Consider the following 23,117-nt stretch of genomic DNA (forward strand, 5'->3'; position numbering starts at 1 on the left):
AGTATGGCACTGCTTCAGCTGACTAGCTAACTGTTCAGCTGCCTCTCTGATTAACATGTCACTGCAGCTCATCATGTGGGCCTTAGACAACAGTGTGAGAGCTGGGTAAAAATAATTTTCACATCGCAATGGATTCAAGCATTGTCGCAATTTTCAACTGTCTCTGTTCAGATTCAGACAGAAAAGTTTATTCTGTCATGTAGTGACAGAAATGTGCCTTTGGTGAAGGCAGAAAATACATACACAAACACACACACACACATGTAGACTTGTGAAATCACATAAAACGCATCTACTTCCCTACCATCATAAAACTGAAACACTGCAGAATCATAAATGAGGAATAAATAAAGATGGATAGGAACAGAAGTTGTCATCTTATTGTTTAGGGCAAAAGATGTACAGAGTGACTTTCTCCTTCTCTTCTCACTTTTTTGGGTGGAACACTATTGTTTAGTGTTCTACAATGAAGGAAGTGAGGAGTAATATGATATGACTGCGAGATAAAAACATCTTACGAATATTTTACTGTGGTATGCCTCAGTTCTTAAATTTGGATTTTTAGTTCAAGGTTCAAGTTATTCCTAACTTCTTTTTTTTTTTTTACTGTTTCCTTTTCCATATCCTAGGCTGGGGAGAGCTTCCCAGTGTTCAGCCCAAATCGGAGCCTGCCTGGGGAGAGCCAGCAGCTCCATCATCTGCTGTGGACAATGGCACCTCTGCCTGGGGCAAGCCTCCAGGGGGCGTAGGGGGATGGGGAGATGGGGGCCATGAGCCCTCTGGACCCTACGGTAGGGCCAATGGTCCCTCAGGCTCTGCACCTTGCAAGCCAGGTAACACCCTCAGATTAAATATATATGCAGATACAGGGATTAATAATAGGAGCGGAAATCAGCATACCCTGGTTAGGAAATGGTAGCAAGGTTCAGTACAGTAATATGTTCATTACCATCAACCATTGCTTCAACAGCTAGACAGAGCGCATTATACTTTTGGTTGGTTCAGATGTGATATAATTCACTCAATTTAAGGTAATAAATACCATGTGGCATGTCCTGCAGTGTGGCTGTAGTTTTGGCTGTTCAGTACACAGTGTGTGGCATTTGGAAGATTAGTAAAGTGTGATTGCTACCTTAGGCATTTGAAGTTCAGTTTGTCTCAAGTGGTACTCAGCCAAAGCACTGATTTGTAGTAACACCCAGTATGTGCACACACACTCTCAGTTAAGTCAACAAGAACAAGAAGTTTCCTCAGAACTCTTTGCTTTTGTACCAATTCTGACACCTTTTGTTGGTGCTTCTCGAGTGTAGCTGGGATTAAAGCAATTCCATACCTGAGTTGTTCTTGGTTATTTGTGTTGTTTGGTTGATGTGGTGGAAATGGTGGAGGAAGATGTTTAAAAAGAAAAAACAAAAAAAAAAAAAAAAAAGCAGACTAACAAATGGCAACAGTGGCACCAAGTGGCCAGGTTTAAAATTACCTGCAACTCACCATCTGAAATGTTCAGAGGGTAGTGCACTGATACTATGTGTGTTTACCCTCTCTTTTAGGCCCCAAACCTATGCAAGATGGCTGGGGAGGCGGAGGGGAGGACATGGGTATGTCAACCAGCCAATGGGACACTGAGGATGGGGACATGTGGAATAGCCCCACTTCCCAGGAGAGCAGCTCTTCTTGCAACTCCTGGGGCAATGGACCCAAGAAGGGCCCAAACAAGGTCAGAGGATACAGACTTCACTTTCCTTTTGTTATACATGTATATTGCCATATATATTAGTGATGAGAACTTATAGTACTTAATTTTCACAATGCCTTAATTGTGATGTGAGTAATGGAGACCCCAGTGTTTCTGCCAAATGAATAATAAAAGTTTTCTCTTGCGTGTCATCAGGGGAAGATGGGCAACAAGCCAGATGAGGCCTGGATCATGAACCGTCTCATCAAACAGCTCACTGACATGGGCTTCCCGGTAAGAGAGGCAGCACATGTTTTAGGCAGGGGTTACTACACTACAACATGTACCAACTACACACAAATACACAAAATATTATAACATTCACATTTCCATTGACATTTGAAGCTGTGTTTCCATAAACATTCAAATTAACTGCAAGCGAATACTTAAATGCTGTAAGTAAATCAATAATAGAATAATTTATGCTTGAATTTACACCAACTTTTCTTTCAGTTTGGAGGACATTAAAAATACTATAGTTTGTTGACATTATATTAAATAATGTAATATTCTGCCCTGCTGTTGGGCCATCATCAGTAATTAGCAATGTTGTTTTGTCCTGTATCACAGAGAGATCCTGCTGAGGAGGCTTTGAAGAGCAACAACATGAACCTGGACCAGGCCATGAGTAAGTACACCAACAACTTTGTTTGGGCTGTGTGTCTTTGCATGTGTATTGTAAATACTCTTGATATGAGATACTTTTATTCAATATTTCATTCAACTGTTTTGCTTTCCTGCTAGTCACTATTTAGTTTAGTTCAAAAAGGAATACAAGTAGCACACCTGATATTAACCCAACCTTGTGCAGTATATAATCTGATTAATCTGAACTTTTGCTAACATTCCCAAAACATCCCCAAACTCTTTTTTTATCTTGGAAAAAAAGGTCAAATAAAATTCATTACATAATATCTCAAAACATGATAGAAAACTGGATTAGATAACTCCATCTGGAAAAATGTTAGCATTTGGTTTAGTCATATATTTGCCTGCCCAGATTTGGAAGTAACACAAGTGTTCCTCTCTTGTTTCTTGTTTCTCCTTCCCCCCCTAGGCGCCCTGTTGGAGAAGAAGACAGAGCTGGACAAGCGGGGCATGGGCATGTCGGACTACAGCAATGGCATGAACAAACCCCTGGTGTGTCGGCCCTCCACCCTCTCCAAAGACCCCACCGATCGCAACGCATTCCTTGACAAGGTACAAGACTGAACAGCCTGCTGGTCATTAAACACTTGAAATCAAACATCAAGTTTCAGTTTTGCATTTAGATGACCTATGGGCTGCAATCTGTTTTTGTTTTATTTGTTCAACGTCTCCATTTTTCTATTCTCTACCCATTTCTTCCTCTCAGGTCCAGGATGGCGTTCTGTCGGATGATGCCCCCCCATCACCATTTCTGCCTTCCCCCAGCCTGAAGCTCCCCCTGGCCAACAGCAGCCTTCCTGGGCAGGGTCTGGGACAGGGCAACCCGGGGCTGGCCATGCAAAACTTGAACAACAGACAGGTAACAAGCACACACTGCACAAACATTTACACCACAGACTGTCACAAAGTTCATAGTTTTAGACCACCACAGCTTAGAAAAGTGCTCACAACATGCAACACCCTTATTTATAGCACACAGTTGAAGAAAAGCACTTTCAGATTGCCTATTCCAATACTTGAAGCATTGTAAACACCTTGTTGCATGCCAGTATAAAACCAGGAACTGAAATGTATAGGAACCTTGTTTGCAGCACTTAAGTACAGAACCAGAATCACTTTCATTACCAAGTACAGGAAAAATACAGGCTTGTGCACCCATGTTGACAGTAACAATATATACTGATACAGAGTGCAACAAAACTTTTGAACAGTAGACTACATTATTCACTCAACTAATACATATTCATAATTCAGTACTTTATGGCTGTGTGTAGAAATGTGAGTGTTGAATGTATAAACAGTTCAGTGAATGCAGTGAAAGATATACTGAAATAACTTACCTCCCACCATGCACACACTCCTATACCACACACTCAAGGCTGCCTTATGGTTCTGTGTCAGAGCTACTGCATGTTGATTGTCTCAACACTAGATGGCAGAGTCAACTTCCATGCTAACAAAGCATAAAAATAGTTAGTGTAAACTGTTGTACATTTGGTAGTGCCAAAACCAATGTTTTGGGATATTTCTTACTTTGAATTTAATTACATCGTGCAATTTGTCATTTCGGGACCACATATCACACAAATGAACATACTTGTGAATCTCTTCAGCCTGTCTCTTCAACCGGCTTCACACTGTTTTCTCCCACGTGTTTCTGCACATAAACACGTGGGAGAAAACAGTGTGAAGCCAGTTAGGGTTAGGGTTACAAAAAAAGATGTGGCCCAGCAGACCAAATGCAGGCCTTTTTGTGTGCATGACCATGCCGGAAGCGTGCATTGACAACATATAGTTGAGTTCTTTCAAATATCATCTCCTAGTCCTGTCCTGGAAGCCCCAAAGAAAGGCATTGTGAGTAGGCCTGTTGCAAGGAGGATTGAATAGAAGGAGCTGTCCAACAGCACTGAAGGGAGCTACAGTGCAGGATAACACTGCCTTTTACTGGCTAATTGTTTTGAGCTATTGGAGAAGCACAATCACAATTTAATCCAGCAGGTTGCTGCTGTCACTGAGTATTCATTATGTGCTTTGGTCTTTTCTAGCACTCAAGGTTTGGTCTATTAGTTAGAAGACCTTGGGGGTTGAAGGCTTTCAGAAATGGTTTGGAATGGCATTCCTGTGTTGGCTGGGAATAACATCAACCTTAGCTACGATTTTGAGTGCTCCTTCAGTGGCTTTTTTATTTCACCCAGATTAAGTGGAATCATTCATGTGTTGAATGAACCAATCAGTTTCACAATGATTCGACAGTTGGATGCTTAGCTCTTGACCTTATGCCAGGGGCGCTCTCAAACCGTCTGCTTGACTGGTCAAGAATACATACAGTTCCTCCCGATTTAGCTGCTTGGCTGCCACTCTCTCAGACATCGAGCACACATTGCTGCTTACATGAAATGGCTTCTGTAATTTGGGGAAATGTGGATGTTTCTGGAGTTTCATTGTTACTCTGTTTGTTTCTGTGTGTGTCTGTGTGTGTGTGCGTGCATAGATGCCCAGTGGAATGTTTGGCAGTAGCGGAGCAGCACAAACCCGGGCCATGCAGCAGCAGCCTCCTCAGCCACCAGTGCCACCTCTCAGCTCCTCCCAGCCTAGTCTACGTGCTCAAGTGCCTCAGTTTCTGTCCCCTCAGGTAAACAAACATAAATATATGTTATGTTCTTAGATCTGAGTAGATCTTACATCTTAGTATAAAAGTTAATTGGTTTGAACATGGGAGACAAGGCTAGATCTATGACATGCAACTTTATCAATTATAACACCAAGTGACAATCAGGTGGGGCCTTTTAACACATTCTGTTGCTGTTGTGTTTTTTTAACAGGAAAAAATAATTATTTTGTTAGAATGGTTGATTTTTGATTTTTTTTTTTCCTACCAGTGTTTCTTTCTCCCTGCATTCCACACTCTTCTACAAGTGCTCCCTTTCTGCATGTGGCTGTAAATTTATGATTTAATGAAAGCATTCAAACTTCTTCCATCAGATGCTATAATTTAAGTTCTCCATAGACTTTAGTTAAATTTAGAAATTTAAGATTGTTTGGAGGAAAAAAAAAAGTAAAACCTCATCTACAATGTATTCTGCTATTGTGTTTTGGTTATTGCAATATTTTGTCATTGCAGAATGTCATCATAGGTTTCAAATTTTAAAATTTTACCATTACAGTAAAAATGTAAAATGGCAAACAAAGGTACACAAGTCACAGCAAAATGTGCAACTCAGTTTTTTGAATAATGTTAAATAAAGTGCCTCAGCTTCTCACCCCAAACGTTTACCTTACACAGCCTTATCTCATCCCTAAACCTAACTGTTACCTCCTTGTGAAGACTGGCAAAAAATGTCAACACAAGTAATATTCAGGGAACCCCACTGTAAGGCACACACTCCTGAGATAGGCATGTCACCCCTCCGACTGTCTCTTCATCTTTTCTCTTCCTCTCTTCTTTTCTTTCTCTCCATCCCAACATAGTGACTAGTTTCCTTGCCTGGAGCTGTTGTGAAAATGTTGTGATTTGTAGTGACTGACTTGTCATCTCCTCTCTTTTCCTCCCCGTTCTTCCCTTTCCTCCAGGTCCAAGCACAGCTCTTGCAGTTTGCAGCAAAAAACATTGGTCTGAACCCTGCACTTTTAACCTCACCAATAAATCCTCAACAAATGACCCTGTTGTACCAACTTCAGCAACTGCAAATGGTGAGTTAAAGGACCTCTTCTCTTCTGCACAGCTTGTACTCACAGGCCTGGATCAGAGAGGGTGGATTGAGGATTTCTTTTATATATATAAGTATAAGTCTAAGTACACTTTATTAATCCCACAAGGGGAAATTCCAATTTAAGTTACATCCCGTCCAAACAGGATCAGGAGAACTTCGGGTCAGCCACCTTGCGCAGCGCCCCTTACAGGTCCAGACTCTAATCTGGTCTGAAACATCGGTAACCTCACCACCAAATACCAAATGTTTAATTTCTTAATCCCAGAGTTTTAACCCCTTGGGGTCCTTTTCCCACTTAAATTATTATCAATATCTGTATTTTCATATTAGAGGACAATCCCATATGGAAATGTAATATATACACATATATGGATTATACATGGGGGGATGTATATGACAATAATGCATTGCCTTATATGTAACATTTATGGCAAATCACTCTTGATATAATGTCATATATGTACATATATGACATTTCTGTATGATATGTTGCATACATATTCTGTATCTTCTGGTTGTAGTTCTTCATTGAGGCTACATAACACTCATATTGAGTGAAATATTCAAACCCTTGATGCCATTGTTTTATGGCTGCACCATAAAAAATATTAAGATAGAAAATATCTAGATGTCTTAGGCGTAATTTTACGCATATTTCCCTGCAGGAAGTATGTAATGATGAACCTATTGATGGGGCTGGCAGGCTTAAAGAGTTGATTTTTAATTTCTCACCTTGATTGATAAAAACTAACAGAAGAACTGACAAGCATGGGAGTAAGTAGAGCTTCATTTTTAGATACAGTGGGTAAAGAAATTGGGCATACAAAAAGTGATCAGGTGGAAAACTGCTGACCTCTACTCTCCCTAATGTATCTGTTCTATCTCTTTTTCCATTTTCTCTCCCTCCACTCAGGCGTACCAGCGTTTACAAATCCAGCAGCAGATGATGCAGGCGCAGCGCAATGTTTCCGGCCCCATTAGACAACAAGAGCAGCAAGTGAGTCATCAAACACGCATTGACCTGGGTGCATACAGATATACACACACACACACATGTACACACAAAGTTTGAGCATAAAGATGATTCATTTTATGTTGTGTGACGACCCCATGTGAGCACTGATTCAAAACACTGTGACAGCGCTTACGTTTTAGATCTTGAGAAAACAATTTGACTCTCACATGATTCCATAACAACAACAAAGACAAAAGCACACTTTACTGAAACAGAAGTTGCTTAAGTTGTTCTGGTTAGATGATTTCTGCAAGGAAACTGGGTTAGTTGTGGTGGTGTGGGACATGGGCCAATAACCCTTCTTCTCCTTTCTTGAAAATATGACACTTGTGTCTACAGATTCACACGAGTAATAGGCTGTTGAATGTTTTTGAATATGTTCTCTTTGTCTTATTGTCACCATTTCTCTATGAACCTGTACTTTCATTTTTTAAACTCTCCCTCTTCCTCCACTTCTACTTTAATCCTGTCATTCGTTGTCCATTTCTTTTCACCACTTCTTTTTCATGTTTTTCATTGCTGTTTTTTTACTTTTTCTCCTCATTCTTCCTCAGTTATTTGTTGCCCAACAAGTTGTCTTTTCACCTCAAATTTCCCCCTCATTTCATCTCTCTCCACCTGCCATTCTGACTCTCCTTCCCTCTCTCCTTCTCAGTCTCTTCATTCTTTTTTCTTCCTCCATCTTTTTCCACTCAAATTCCTCCCATCGTAATTTCTCTCATTCCTTCCATACATCTTGCTTCCTTCACTCCCCTCTTACAGCAGTATGTCCTCCTATAGTACATGTCTGTGACACCTTTCTTTTCTCTCAGGTTGCACGTACAATCACCAACATGCAGCAGCAGATCCAGCAGCACCAGCGTCAGCTGTACCAGGCGCTGCTGATGAAGCAGCAGCAACCGCCCTCTCACTCCTCCTCCTCCTCGTCTTCTTCCTCCTCCTCCACTGGCCTGCATCCCCCTGGTGGCCCCGCTGGAGGCCCTGGCCCCGGAAAATCAGCCCTGGACCCTTTCACAGGCCCCCACCAGGCCCCGGGCCTTGCTGACACACTGCACACCAAAGAGCCGCCGTCTTCGCCCAACGCCTACAGCACCTACCCTCTCTGTGAGTCTGGGATGGGATAAATAAATAGTGGCAAAAATGAGAAAGCTTTCGTCATGTAAATCTCCTGCTGATGTATTCACTTTTGTTTGTTCAACACTGTTCTTTTGAAAATTGACAGTGATTTTTTTCTTTCTCTTTATACATGTACATGGTGTTTTTTATGTTTTTCTTGCTCTGTTTCTGCACTAGTTGCTACAATAATGCAGCTATACCACCAACAACTTAAATGGTGAAAATATTTTTGTTTTTATATGCAGCTGGACTGAATCCAAACATGAATGTAAACTGCATGGAGGTTGGGGGCCTGTCTCTGAAGGAGCCACCCCAGCCCCAGTCCCGTCTATCCCAGTGGACTCACCCCAACTCCATGGACAACCTCTCTGGCAACTCCACGCACATGGAGAACAACCTCAATAAGCATGGTAAGGGGAAGAAAAACAGGCAGGCAGGCAGGCACACACCCACACATATACATATGCACACATACTGACAAACATTGCCTTAATATGAACATTTCCAATGAACATATGCTGCCAGGCGTTCTTTGTAAATAAGGCTTTGTTTTTAATTCCCTTGCCAGACTAAATGACTGTAACATTTACATTTTGTGCTGTCCCCCAGTACTATTGTTTTGCAAACAACAACGACAAAACAAATTATAAAAGTATATATGCATAATTCAACAGCCCTTTGAATCATGACCAAAATGTCTTGCCATTTAGTAGATGGAATAGTTATTTCTGAATTAGATGGATCAAGTCTGAGGTTTGTGGGAGTTGTGTGAAAATTTGCAGTGAACGTGTGAATATTCATAGTTAAGGTTAACTTTTTCACAAAAATACAGCTTTTAAAGCATAGAGTGGAGATGATTTGTAGTAATGAGTTTTTTTTGTTTTTTTTTTTTTAATTTATAAATGACTTATAAATGAATTTCCTCTTGATGCCCATCGTGCCAGCAAAGCAAAGCCAGCAAAGTGGAAATATCATATCAAATTTGCTAACTCAGTGAAGAAACCTCACATTTCTCAGAAGTTAAAATGGAAATACATACTCATACATATAGCACACACGTGAATTACTGTAACCACACCTATCCGGGCACCTTTGAGCCTCTCTGTATCGTTTTCACAATAATGTAGTCAACTGTCAACAGCTCTTTGACACTTACTTCCTGACGCTGCTTTATTGTAACAATTGAGATCTCACCAGGTGTGATCATGTGTTGATATTTAGCCTCTGTAAAGGTGTCAGAAAAAAACAGATAATGTGATAAAGAAGAAAATAAAGCATGGTTGAGGAGAATATCACTCATAGAGCATCATGCCTATAATCTGCCAACAGAAAAAGGCTTAGTATGTTTCTCTTTTACAGAATGTCTGGTATATTCCCATCACTTCTGTACATGTTTCACGTCTAATTTGGGGAAGGGCCAAAGCTTCACACATGGCTTGACGGGTGTTAGCCACAGATCTCGCACTATGCTGTTTACGCTTCTTGCAGTTCTCAGACCATGTGCATGGAAACTTGTGTGCTTCAGTGACACTATAGGAAATTTCAACTCTTTTCATTCCCTAACAAGAAAAGATAACTTCAAACTAATTGAAACTGTGCTGTAGTTCTTGTTCATCCTTGACTGCACAGGTTATGTCACGTGTGTTTCCGTCTCATCTTTTCCTCTTTGTATATGTCAGGTGCCATATCTGCTGCCTCTACCCTGGGCCCCCCTGGGAAGCCACCCCAGCTGGAGGACTCGTACAGCCCCTACAATCTGATTTCCAGCTCTGAGTCCCCCACCAGCCCCCTGGTGCCCCCGGACAGCTGGGGCCAGGGCAAGAGTCCCAACGAGAAGATCTCCAATGGGACAAACATCAACTGGCCCCCAGGTGAGGACTGGACTGACGCACAAGACGGTTCCCCCCTCATCTTTCTGTTGCATGGCTTGTTTACAGTTTCCTCTATTTTGTCAGTCTAGCATGTTCCCATCGTTGTCCTAGTTTTGGTGCTAGTGAAGGGTACGGTAATAAAGGTGCCATCGTAATGTTTAAAAATTTAGCATTTATTTTTGAGGAAAACCAAGCAAAATGACAATAATTTTCATATTTTCAAATTTTCTGTAACACATCATCATGACTTTTTCAACTTGTTAGCAAATTTTCCATGCCAGACTATTTACCCATTTAAAAACAGATGCCACTTAATTTCCTAAATTTTGATTTTATTGTATTTTCTTATCAAAATCCCATTACTTCTGCATCCTGGAAAACAGGATATCTTTGATGGTAATGTCATGCTAAAACAGTTGGTGTGAGCAAAAGTTTCAGTCAATAACAACATCACATTTTTAGAGTCTTTCTCTCCCTAACCAGTTACCCAGTGGTTTACACATTTGAGATATGCATCTCCATGTTAAGCATCTCACCAACAACCTGTTTCAACAGGAAATACATCAAATTAAGAAAGCAAGACTCTCAAAATGCTGTTTCATTGTGACTTTACTCATTGTCCCCATCGTCCATTTTGATCTGCAGTGCATTACAAATTAGAATTTCAGTCACTGACTCTAAATATGACAGCCTTGATGTTTTATTTCGTTATATTGGTCATTGTAACAACCGCCAGCTCCATATTTTGCTTCTCAGAGTTCTGCCCAGGTGTGCCATGGAAGGGCCTTCAGAACATCGACCCTGAAAACGACCCCAACATGACCCCTGGCAGCGTTCCCAGCGGGCCCACCATCAACACCAACATCCACGACGTCAACCGATACCTGCTGCGGGACCGGAGTGGAGGTAGGGCCAGAGCTAGTGCTGGGATGGAGCCGGAGACAACGAGAGTTGGGCCATCAATTTTAATCTGAAGAAGACATTTTAATCTTAAAGACATCCCCTATACCCAAAATTAATTTGATAATGATTACAATTACAGTTCTCATTTTGCAGACACTTTTATCCAAAGCAACATACTTATGAGATTTTTATACACCACAAGCCGTTAACTCTCTTGTATTTAGTGAAACTGACATTATGTTCTGCAGATTATACAACACAGGCCCCAGCTACTTTTTATTTCCGCCACTTCTGACATGAAGTTGTTTATGTCTCTCTTTGGGTCTTTGGGCACAACAATTCTACCTCTGCCGCCACTATAGCCTCTTCCCCAGCTCCACCACTTCAGAATGGCTCTCTGCCTCCCACCAGCAGTGACTGGCCAGTCAGTGGCTACTCTAGCTCTTTCAGTCTGTCCTCCTCTGACGGAGACAGCTCAGGTATACACCCAGAGTCTCTTCCCTCCATGTGTGGACCTGCCAAACCTTTCCTCCCCTAAATGATACCACACATCCTTAGGTTCCTACACACCCTGAGCTTCCCCCAAACCCTGACCCATTTTAACAACTCCCAACACTTTCCAAGCTTTACCTAAATATGTTCCCTCAACATCTCTAGAAAACACCTTTACATATACTAAGAACGCTTCACCTTCAACCCTGTATGCCTCTTGGATCCAACCATAAAAAAAGCCTCACCTTAGTTGGCCATGACATCAACACCCACATCAGTAACAATGGCAAAGTAAATCCTGTGTATGTTTGTGTGTACATTTTTAGGGCATTTAAAAATCATATTCACAAACAATTTAGTTACATTTGTGATGTGAAATGCAGCATATAGGGAGAAACTTCTTACTGCAGGCTTCTTTTTCAGCATTAAAAAATTAGTTGCAAGCGTAACTACCGTTACTTTTTCCAATGAAGGCCACTCACCTCCAACCATGACTTTCCCTAAAGCCATGTTCTTGTTTTGTTTTTTTTGTTTTTTTGTTTTTTTTTTTAATTTTGTTTTGTTTCAAGCCACATATCAGTGCATGGTGTATTGATGTGTATTTTAAAACATACTTCTCACAATCAACAGTGTAGGTTCCCATGAGATTAGAGGGCCTGATCTCGCTGATATTTTAGCGATCAGTTAAGAATGTGATTGCCTAATTGTCGAGTGTGAGTACGTTTACTGTGTGTTAAGTGTGTTGCCAGCTTTTAAGTAGTTAAGCAGTTAATTAATTGAAGGGACATTTTTTCCCTTAAATACTGAGGATTTGTCTGTTTGGCCAGCTTATCAAGAAGTGAAAACCTCCTGGATCCTTTTTTTAAGTTACAGTACATCTATATATACCTCATAATAGAAAAAATACAGATCCTCTTTAGTCTGCCAACTGATAGCTTCAGTTGTAATCACACATGTCCTACTGTAACACGGTGTGTAATAACTGACATGAACCCTCCATATATTGTTCTCCATCTTTTCTCAAAATAAAGGTAAACTGTCTGACATGAAGTCCACCTGGTCCCCGGGTCCCATCTCCCACAGCCAGGCTTCTCTGTCCCATGAGCTGTGGAAGGTCCCCCAGGGGCCCCGCAGCACCACAGCCCCGTCCCGGCCGCCACCAGGCCTCACTAACACCAAGCCCTCCTCCACCTGGGGAGGTAACTCACTGGGCCTGGCTCAAGGCTGGAGCAGCTCCTACTCCTCAGGTGCGGGCACACTTCCTCTTTTAAAACCACAGTTTGGTCAACGAATAAGACTGAGTTGCATAGTTTCTAGTGTCTGAGAATGGAATTTATGTTACATTAAAATTATTTTATCTCATTCATTATTTTACTCTAATTTAACTGATACTTTTGTTAATAAAGTCTTGAAAACAGTCATGGTTAAGTAAATTCTAATCCTCAGGTTGTTCCACTCTGAATTGTCCACATTTTCCGGGACTAGTTTTCTATAAAATATCTTAACACTATTATAATCTACAGACGTCTGACTCATTTAGGAAATAACATTATTTAACATTCTCCTTTTATTTTTTACTTCCGTTATTATGAGCGTTTTACAGTATTGCAATACAACATGGTACAAGTGTTTGTCTGTTAAGTTAAAATCAAAACTGTTCCATCAAATTAAAATTTGCTCTAAGATTGTGGGTCAGCCACTTGTGGAACTTTATGAGTCAGCCTACCACAATAATATGTTGAGGCTGGCTAACAGCATTGTTTCGAACCCCAACCACGTCCTGACCAGTGAATATAAATTATTACCATCAAACCGAAGATACAGAGTTCCACAGTTTCATAAGATTAGACTGAAGCACTCTTTTGTGCATCAGTCAATCCTAAAACTGAACACAGAGCTTAATCCTCGATCTGAGGCACGGTGAAGGGTTATTGTTCTTCAGTCACTATGTGTTTTTTTTTTTTTTTTTGTATAATGCTGTTTGTAAAATGTCATGTTAAATGTTTGTGTCATGTTAAATGGAGCTACCAAGGTGCAAGACAAATTTCAGACTTGTGTCTGACAATAAAAGTAAAGTAGTAAAGTAGTATTACCAATCATGGCCTTTCTTAAACCAGCTCATAAATTCTGGTTTATGGTTTAGCAGTTTAGTAATGCCATAGCTTGTTTGTGGTGTGCACAACGCTGGAAACATTTTTTATTTTTTCATTGGTCTTTCTGCATGTAGTCCCTCCAAATGCAGCAGTAGATGGCAGTGTCAAGTTTTATTACTTCATTCAAACAAAGTTTTGAGAAGATCGAAGTAATCATGTTTATATTCTCTGAAACAAAGGTGCTCACTGTCAGGCGTTGTCAGTAGTATGCAAATCAATATTTTTGTGAATGAACATATTTGCAAAAGTCCTCAGCCTGTCTCTCTTTGACTGGTTCAATGTTGTTTGTACTATCAGTGCAAATGATCAGAAAACGTGAGGGGAGATCAAAGCAGTCAGGTGGATCGGTCAGAGTTCTTGCATTCTTGCATCATCCTGTGTGCAGTTACAATTTTAGAGCGGTGCATGTGGGTAACGGTAGCAGCCTCTATGGGCTGTGTTGGTGACATTTTGATGTTGAATCATAATTTTGCCTCAACATTACCTTCTGTAATTGAAAACCACTTATATCTTAATCATATTAAGTTGAATAAGTAGATGACAAATTTTTCTATAGGCCCTGAAATTGAAAAGGCTTATCAATAAAATTGAAAGCAACATATATTAATCTTCACCACTGTCAAAACACTTAAGTGACTGAGGATGCATAGGTGTGGTCTAGCTCAGAGCCGCTTTTCTGCACTCACTACGGCACACACCCTGCACAGCTGAAGTTTTGTTGTCAAACTGACATTCTGTGGTTTACCGGCTCTGCTAGAAAATGTCATTTGCATTTAGCGTGTGACCTTGTTTTGACATGACACTAAGGTCACACAGATTTAAGATGGAGCTGAGGACTACATCTGCAGCGCAGCTGAGAGATCTGAGAGATTTGTGACAGACCACAGAAGGTGGAACACAGTAGTAGTGCTTCCCTTTCCTGCTTTGTCCTATTTGTCAAAATAAGTATAAGCAACACTAGATAATTACCAAGAGTACAATTTGACTGTCTCTGCATCTCTCTCACAGAGGGCACCACATGGAGTACAGACAGCTCCAACAGGACCAGCAGCTGGCTGGTGCTGAGGAATCTCACTCCACAAGTACGTACTGTATGCTGGGGTAAGAAACAACACAGTCGCACAGTGGCTGATCTCTTGCTCTACCCTGGACCACTACTATAGGGTTCTCTAAAGCAATTTCTGTTGGATTGGAGCAGCAGTGTATTAGCAGTGCAGTAAGGATGTAAGCGGTAGAAATTGTAAGACGGTTGCATCTGTTTTGAGATCAGTTGCATTCTCATCTTAGATCATGTTTACACCTGGTTTTAACATGTGTTTGAGGTGATTGAATCACAAGTGGACAGCACTAAATACAACTGTAAACGACCGCAAAGATGCATTGTGATCCGATCAGTCAAACTACTCGCTGAGGCGGGACACATTTGATCACATTTCATTTGTAGTGTAAAGGCTAATGTATCCTGATGCATCTCCAAGAAGGATGTAGTGAATGAAAGTATGTAGACAGTAACAAAATCCACACACAAGTGACACTTTCAAGATTATAAAGACAGGTGTGAACAGGGATGTGTCTCAATTATACACTTGTGTTCAGATCACCTGAAACACATGTGAAATCAACTTTAAACATTCCCTTATTTGCAAATCTTGGTTCCACTGAGTTCCACTAGCAAAATTCAGACTAGTGGAATCTGTCCCCCCCACATCACAGGAAGTTGCATTTCATCTGAGATGGTGTATTTCCTCCCGTTTCTCAAACAGCCGACCACGACAACCCAGTAGTCTACAACACAGCCAGGCCAAATCAAAATTGGTTGAATGACAGCCGGCTGATGCATACTGAGCAGTCGTAACAGAGATTGGTTAATGACAGTTAGATGTAATAGGGACAACTCTGTCCTCCAAAAAGATCACATACAGCAGCAAACCAACCTGTAAAACTGCCACAACATATCTATAGAACATAAATAGAAAACTTAAAAAAGGTAAATTATATTTACAAAGGGGAAGAACACCCAGGGTCTTATAAATAAAACATCATACCTCAAAGCAGCCAAAAAAAAAGATGACAAGCAAAGACAAAACAGAATATATAATAGAAACCAAATAACAAAATACACCCAAATGCATTAGGAAAAACACAAAACAAGAAAATAAAGTGAAATATAAAACCTGAAGCTAGATATTTTTTTTGAAAATCAGATCTGATATCAGTATTACTGACACTTATTTGCATTTCAGATTGATGGGTCGACTCTGCGGACCCTGTGCATGCAGCACGGCCCCCTAATCACATTCCACCTCAACCTGACCCAGGGCAATGCTGTGGTGCGCTACAGCTCCAAGGATGAGGCCGCCAAGGCCCAGAAGTCCCTTCACATGTAAGTCAGTTACACTAGTCAGAACTGCTGGCTTAAAAAAATGGTGCGAGTGAGGCAGTTTCACACTATATTCTTTTTTTAAACTTACCCCTTACTGTCAGAGACATTTTGGACAGAAAATGGGCATTAGGAAAATATAATGTACTTGGCTTCTTTATTTGTTGTTCTCTTATTTTGCGAGCAACTCATCACAAGGACGATGACAGTGTTTCATGTAATGGCAGCTGACATTTTATGACAATTGCTATAATGAAATTAGCGGAAGTTGCAGTAGAAAAGTAATTGCAGTGTCAGAAACATAGCCAGTGCTTGGCTGTGGTTCTGTGCCAGAATGTCTTCGTTGTTTGCTAATGGTGGCACCTACTGCAGCAACAAAATGCAAGATGTGTGACCCGCGTTTCATTGTCAGTAAAAAATCTGTTTGTGTGTTAAGTGTGATCAAGTCCTTAGAAAACACTAGCAGTTCCTCAAAACCATACTGTTCTCAGGCCATTCTTTTCTGATGTTTTAATGTCAGAAAAGGGAAGAATACTAAAACTGGTGAAGAAGCTGTACAACCTCTCTAAGATGAGCTAGTTGACTTCAAGGTGTGTGAGAGCTAAACAGTGTCCTTCCTGCTCTGTCCCCTGTAAGGTGTGTGCTTGGGAACACCACCATCCTGGCGGAGTTTGCTGGCGAGGAGGAGGTGAACCGCTTCTTTGCACAAGGCCAGTCACTAGGGGCAACCACCACTAGCTGGCAGGCCAACCCGGGAACCAATCAAAACCGGATGGGCGGGGCAACGCAGTCCCACCCAATTGGCCAGTGGAGCAGCGGTGGCGGAGGAGGATCCAAGGCCAGCGGAGGCGACCTGCTGTGGGGTGGTGTGCCCCAATATTCCAGTCTCTGGGGACCCCCAAGCGGAGAGGATGCCCGTGTGATTGGGAGCCCCACCCCCATTAACACCCTGCTGCCTGGAGATCTGCTGAGTGGGGAGTCCATGTAGGATGATGCCACGACACACTAACCAACCAACCAACCACCACCATGTCTCATGAGCCATTGGGGGTGGCAGGTGATTTAAAAAAAAAAAAAAAAAAAAAAATTCAATATGAACAGGAGCAAAACCCAAGCAAATCATGTGGCGATAATCAGTATCAATTTGAACTGTTTTGAACTGTGAATTGTGAATCAGAGGGCTAGGGTCCCCACCATACAAGACTGTAGACTCCAGTTCTTCTGTTTTACCTTGCTTTTTTTCTGTTGTTGTTTGGTTTACCGTTATTGAAAAAAGAAAAAGATTTTCTTTTGGTATTCTTGAAATGCATCATATAAAAACTAATGAAACTGAAATGAGACACAACACAAAGATACCTTTTTAAGTGTTTTTAGGTTTTCCATAAATATACATGACATTCTGTGTGAAGTGTTTTTAGGAGAAGCAATCAAAGCTGCCATCTGAAACTTTCCTTTTTCCTCAATAAAAGGAAAAAAAAAATCCTCCCAAAATAAGACTTAAAATGACCATTCCCAGCATGTCCATGGCCAATGATGTGGTTCAAAGACCTTTACTAGTTATGTTCACATTTGTTTCTCAGCACTAATATTAGCCTTAAGTGCTTTCTGGCCCAGGTCCTTCCCAAGCCGCCTATTTTTCATTTGTTTTGTAACTGAAAAAATAGCTGAATACTTGCACAGTTCCACCTCTGAGCCAGCAAGTGGTACAGGACACGATTAGTGACCAACCTTGTCACTGGGCAGTAAGAAGGCCTGGCCACGTTGCCTGGCCCTACCAATCATCAGCTTAACTATTTTGAGTTCTCAAAGGGATTGACAGCTATTTTTTTGCATTCGTTTTTGTAAGATTGTAGGTAGATCCAAGCGCATCTTTGATATCTATAGCAACATATGAGCTGAGAGAAGATTATTTGTCGACCTAGCTGAGTGTCTCTATTTGTGTACGTCTGGTGGCACCTAATCATTGACGTCTGCGAGCCCAGATCCTTTTGCTCAGAAGAACGTCTTCAACTTAGAAACCAGTCACCTCCAGGTGCTTTGTTTGTCTGTTGTCCGCTCCGTTATGAAGCCTAACAATTGTGTATGGTCAACCAGTTTCTGAAGACAATAAGAACACAATTTCACCTTGATGTGACAGTTACATTGTGCAATATACACCACAGACTCCGCTTCCGTCCATACTCAAAGTCCACTGGAGCTGGTTTCGTGTTTTGTTGTTGGTTTTTTTTTCCTTTACATTTTTTGAGTTGTTGCTGTCGTTGAATGCAGCAAAGGACTTTGGAACTACAAAAAAACCTTACCCCTTTTCAAAACTTTGATTCCCACCAGGCCCCCAGTCCCCTGAAACTGTTGGGCAAACTCTGCAAAGAGGAAGAAACAGCTGTTGAACTGTGCATTGAAGACTGAAACTACTTGTATACAACTGGGTACACAAAATGCACACTTCCTCTCTGCGTGCCACAGCCACACCCAACAGAGACTGAATGCACAGTGGGATTGGATGGTTCTGGGTATCTGGCACAATACCAAATAAGAGGGGTTTCTCCTAATGCAGTAGATCTACGAGTGTTCCTTGCATTTGGTACTGTACAAACAGAAGAGACTAAGACTTTTATAAATTCAAAGGGTTTTATCATAGCACTTATGAAGAGTAAATCGCTTCAACTGCAATCCAATAAATCAAAAAAGGAGCAACAAAAACAGAACAAAAAAATACAAAAAAAAAAAAAACCTCCTGCTCTTTTATGTACTGTATCTAATCCTTGGAAATGTGTCTGGCGTTGTTCCTCTGGTAGCAGGATGAAGGGAAACAAAACTGAAATGTACTATTGGACTTCGGGGGAAAACTGCAGTCGATGATTTTTTTGTTTTCTTCTTTGAACAATATCAAAGTGAATATCACTGTTACTCCAAATGTTTAGCCTTGTTCTGTTTGGAGGCGCTAGACTTGCAACGTTACCTGTCTCTGACGCCCACCGGCCAGTCGGTCAGTCGGCTGGTGGGTCGGTCAGAGTGGAACGGGGAGGGGGAGGGTCCACTGAGTGCCTCTCTGCTGTGGTCCTCTGGGTGTCGGCCGGTTGGTTCGCTCGGTCAGACGGCGGCCCCGCAACACAGCACTTCCTCCTGGGCTGGCACCAAGCCCCACTGGACCCTCCCTCAGTCTGGCAAGAAGCGGCTCCTCCAAGACTGGCCAATCACGGCACTCAGCCACATATGGGTTTCTCCGACCGAGCCTGCCAGCACTCGACCCTCTTGTCAACTTGCCCTCTCTCCCATCTCTCAGTTCTTTGACACAAAGATCACTTTAGCTGGAAGATGAAACAGTCATATTTCTGGAATATTTGCCAGTGTTCTCTTTATTTTTATTATAATTTTTTTTTTTTTTTTGGAAGTTATCGTTTGAGTTTCTCTTTTACAATGTATTATTTTGTTATTTTTGTGTACATGCAGTGGTCTACAAAAAACTGGCTGCTGAACTAGCCCTTCACTGTTCATATGCAGAAACACTTTGGTCAGAGGTGCCTCTGTATGCTCATCCTGTGTATTGAATGCAAAACGAGGATCAATACTACAGACCGTTGTTGATTGTCTATTCGTTTTTAACTGATTATTGCTTTGTGTTGGACAGTATTCTGTAGTACTTCCAGGTAGTGTCTTGAGACGTGTAAAAATAGGGTGTCTCAGACAGGGGTGTGAGTGTTTGTCGCTCCCAAGCTGCTCCGCCTGGCCGCAGGCTGTCCCCCCTGCCCTCCGCCTAGCTGCTACGCTATAACCTCCCACTCCTCTCCTACACCTCGACTTGACCCAGTAGCCCTCCCCTGACCAGTCACCAACAGGCCCTCGGCTCTGTTTCTATGCAAAAGACTAGAGACTGGGGCCCTTTACAGCACACCAATCCTGACCAGGGAATGAGCACTCCTCCCAGAGATAGACAGACCTCTAAACTCGTCCATGTGCGCTCCTGTCAGCACGAAAAAATGGCCACTGTTTCCACAAAGTCAGGCTAAACCACCACAACACTGTCACATATTCCAAGCACTCCATTGGAGGTAGGCCTTTCTCTCTGCGCTGAAGACACTTTTGTCCAGCTTGATCTCAGGGTAGGGGAGTTGATGATACAAAATCCTAGATGCAGCTCTCCATTTCTGTCCTTTCTACTGTGAGAGCGAAGTCTTAAATTTAAAGGCCATCTGTGCAACAATGTGTGCAGACTTCATGCCTCGAAATGTAATCCTAATTAGCAGGGAAAGGGTTGGTAATGATTCCCTTTCTCCAAAGGTGGCCTCCTTGTAAAGTTACTGTTAAGGGCCCATTTTCACATGTAAAAGATGCCAACTTAATGTGCCAATATAAATTTGCTGTATCATAATATATCTTTACAGAGAGCACTTCTTTTCCTGGTGTGGAGGATCTTTGATAACTTTTGCAGAGGATGCAGCGGGGAACAGGAGGGATCAAACAATTGGGCGGCAGCACCACACCCTAAATGACTGAGATTCTTTTTTTTTTCTTTTTTTTTTTCCTTTTTTTTTTTTTTTTGGATTTTGTGGGGAATACCCCATGTTAAGGAGAAACTCTTTACTCAGTTGGGGGTTCCAGAATGCTACGGTGCACAGTTGATGGGTAATCCCGGGTACATATTTTTTTAAAACCAAAAATGAAATCGCATTTTAACATCATTTTTATGAAGTTTGACATAAAAATCTTAAAAATGATAAAAAACCTAAATGGAAAAAAAAAGATCTATAATATGTTAAAGCTCTGCACTTCTAGCTGAAACGTCTCTGGTCATCAGCCTCTACTTCCACCATCTGAGGGAGTAGACTGGTGGCCGGGGTGCCTTTTTGTGGATGCTGTATTTATCTTTTTTTATGTTTGTGTCCTGCTCAAAGCGGGCCCACTGAACTGTACATTTCCACAGACCCAGATGGCTTGGGCCCACTGTATCAAACCCCGCTCTTGTCAAACTGCAGCAGCAGGACCAAGGGGAGGGTACATTTCAAAAAGGTACAAAGTCTTAAGAAAAAAAAAAAAAAAAAAAAAAAATTAAATTAAAAAAAAAAAATCAAGAAAACGGGAAAAGGCTACCTTTCAGGACTTGCAGTCCTGCAGCACACAAGCAAAAATCACTATTGCCTGTTTCTGTAACTGCCTTGATCCAAGCTCAGACAGACCCAATAGCCGAGGACCTCCCAGCGTCCTGTACTAACTGGAGAACCCTGACAGTGAAGGGGGTTTCCCATGCTGCACCAGCATCGAGAGGCTCTCCTCTCTATAGCTCTGTTCTAGACAACAGTATATATGTATACACTAAATATGCGTGTGTGTGCGCGCGTGCACGTGTGTGTATGTGTATGTATGTATATATATACATACACACACATGCACGCACACATACACACATATACTGTCAGTATGGTGTGTGGTAGCACATCTTCAGACTTCTTGGATCTTAACCTCTGAAATTTTTCATTTTCCTTTAAAAGGTCTTGGTTTCATACAACTGAAAATGAGCAATATGTATTTCCCCCGCAAATAAGTGATAACGAAGGAAAGAATTCGGGTAGGGTTTAAACTGATACTTGATTGACTGAAAGCTAAGTCTTTCTTACATGGAGTTGGATATGCACGTTATGGTTTTGATGACATAGTACAGTACCTTGAAGTGTTTGTACTGTATGTGTATTTGTTAATTCGCTTGTCTAAAAGCCCAACCTGAAATCACCTGGTTTAATGCATACTTTACCCAGTTGAGAAAAATCACAAACATATCAAAACAAAACAAAATATTGAATAGAATACTTGAATCAAGGAGCGCCAATAACGTAATGTGAAGTCTTTAGTAATTTTTTTTTTTTTCCTCCATCTGACAAGTACACTTCTGGGCTTTTAGAGAACATGAGTTCAAAATATATTGCATTAAGTAACGAATACAAAATATTCCAAAAAAAGAAAAAAAAAATGCAAAAGTCATCTTAGTTGTGTGCTTGAAAGTCAGATGTATGTATGAATGTGTGCGCAAGCAACTGTGTGTGTACAGGGCACATGGCCTGCTGTTATGTTCCACTCAGTATGTTGTACTTTTTTTCTCTCTGTTATTTTCTTGTCAAAACTATATTCTGATAGACATTATCTTCTAACGTTGCACTGAGTGTCTTCTACCCCTCACTCAGCTAATCGTAGATAAACGAAACTAAGTACTGAGGGGAGATGGTGACAATTCATGTGTAAATGTTTACTCAAGGACTTAATGGATTTGTTTTTTTTTTTTGTTTTGTTTTGTTTTTTTCCCATTTTATCTGTAAAAAGTTTATCTACCTTATAGTGGCTTTTATTGTGGAATAATCCAATACAAGGATTATCATTGAGTATTGCACCATTTTGTTCCAATTATACAAAAAGGAAAAAAAAAATTTAAAAAGAAAAATGTACAAAAAAAAAAAAAAAAAAACTGTGGCCATAGATAGCTGTAGAAGGACTAGTAATCCCTATGTTAACTTCATGGAGAAATGGAAAGGGATAGAGTGGGGAGGTGAGTTTGTTACAAGACTCATTTCAGAGGTGCCTATCTTTTCTCTTCTTATTTTGCAAAAGCCACCTGTCGTTTACAAGCATTTCATTTGTCTGAAGTTCAAGGAAATAGGAAAAAAGGACAAATTCCATCTTGCATCAAATGAATATGGACATGAAAATCTTGCAAAATGAAGATTTATGCTACTTTCAGAACTCTGGGATTGATCAGTGTTGTGTCGTATTTCAATTTTAATTTCTCTGTTAATGTTGACAGTCTATCTGTATTGATTTGTGACTTTTTTTTTTTTTTTCCTTTAAACGACGCAATTTGCTCACTATCTTGCACACTCATAAAAGACATGGATCTTGTCTCAGGAAGGCCAGGGTTCCAGAATACCAACTCTGTCATTTCTAAGTTTAATGTTTGTGTGAAAAAAAAAAAAAAAAAAAAAAAAAACAAGCAACAGAGAAAATAAGAATCCAAGCTGAAGGTTATAAATTTAACAAAAAAAAAAATATAAAGTACCATTGTTTCTTTAAAACAATTTTAAAAAGTTCGTAGCAAGTTACATATTTACCAA

General features: G+C 40.9%; 1 protein-coding gene across 4 annotated transcripts in view; it reads left to right on the top strand.

Moving 5' to 3' along the window:
• The window catches only part of tnrc6c2 (trinucleotide repeat containing adaptor 6C2), a 70,765-nt gene extending 47,772 nt beyond the window's left edge, over positions 1 to 22,993 (top strand). Inside the window, exons 6-23 of one of the 4 annotated variants that reach the window (XM_030052018.1) lie at positions 630 to 833; positions 1,551 to 1,717; positions 1,892 to 1,969; positions 2,306 to 2,363; positions 2,793 to 2,935; positions 3,096 to 3,242; positions 4,875 to 5,015; positions 5,954 to 6,073; positions 7,007 to 7,090; positions 7,921 to 8,212; positions 8,470 to 8,634; positions 9,904 to 10,095; positions 10,852 to 11,001; positions 11,361 to 11,477; positions 12,522 to 12,737; positions 14,652 to 14,725; positions 15,887 to 16,026; positions 16,660 to 17,011. In XM_030052018.1, the coding sequence (XP_029907878.1) occupies positions 630 to 833; positions 1,551 to 1,717; positions 1,892 to 1,969; positions 2,306 to 2,363; positions 2,793 to 2,935; positions 3,096 to 3,242; positions 4,875 to 5,015; positions 5,954 to 6,073; positions 7,007 to 7,090; positions 7,921 to 8,212; positions 8,470 to 8,634; positions 9,904 to 10,095; positions 10,852 to 11,001; positions 11,361 to 11,477; positions 12,522 to 12,737; positions 14,652 to 14,725; positions 15,887 to 16,026; positions 16,660 to 17,011 (2,840 nt within the window). Of the gene's footprint in view, positions 1 to 629; positions 834 to 1,550; positions 1,718 to 1,891; positions 1,970 to 2,305; positions 2,364 to 2,792; positions 2,936 to 3,089; positions 3,243 to 4,874; positions 5,016 to 5,953; positions 6,074 to 7,006; positions 7,091 to 7,920; positions 8,213 to 8,469; positions 8,635 to 9,903; positions 10,096 to 10,851; positions 11,002 to 11,360; positions 11,478 to 12,521; positions 12,738 to 14,651; positions 14,726 to 15,886; positions 16,027 to 16,659 lie in introns of all 4 variants that reach the window. The other 3 variants (XM_030052010.1, XM_030052028.1, XM_030052036.1) reach the window with 3 other exon arrangements.
• Positions 22,994 to 23,117: the final 124 nt, after the last annotated feature.

Source organism: Myripristis murdjan, chromosome 1 (genome assembly GCF_902150065.1).
Source record: "Myripristis murdjan chromosome 1, fMyrMur1.1, whole genome shotgun sequence".
NCBI lineage: Eukaryota > Metazoa > Chordata > Actinopteri > Holocentriformes > Holocentridae > Myripristis > Myripristis murdjan.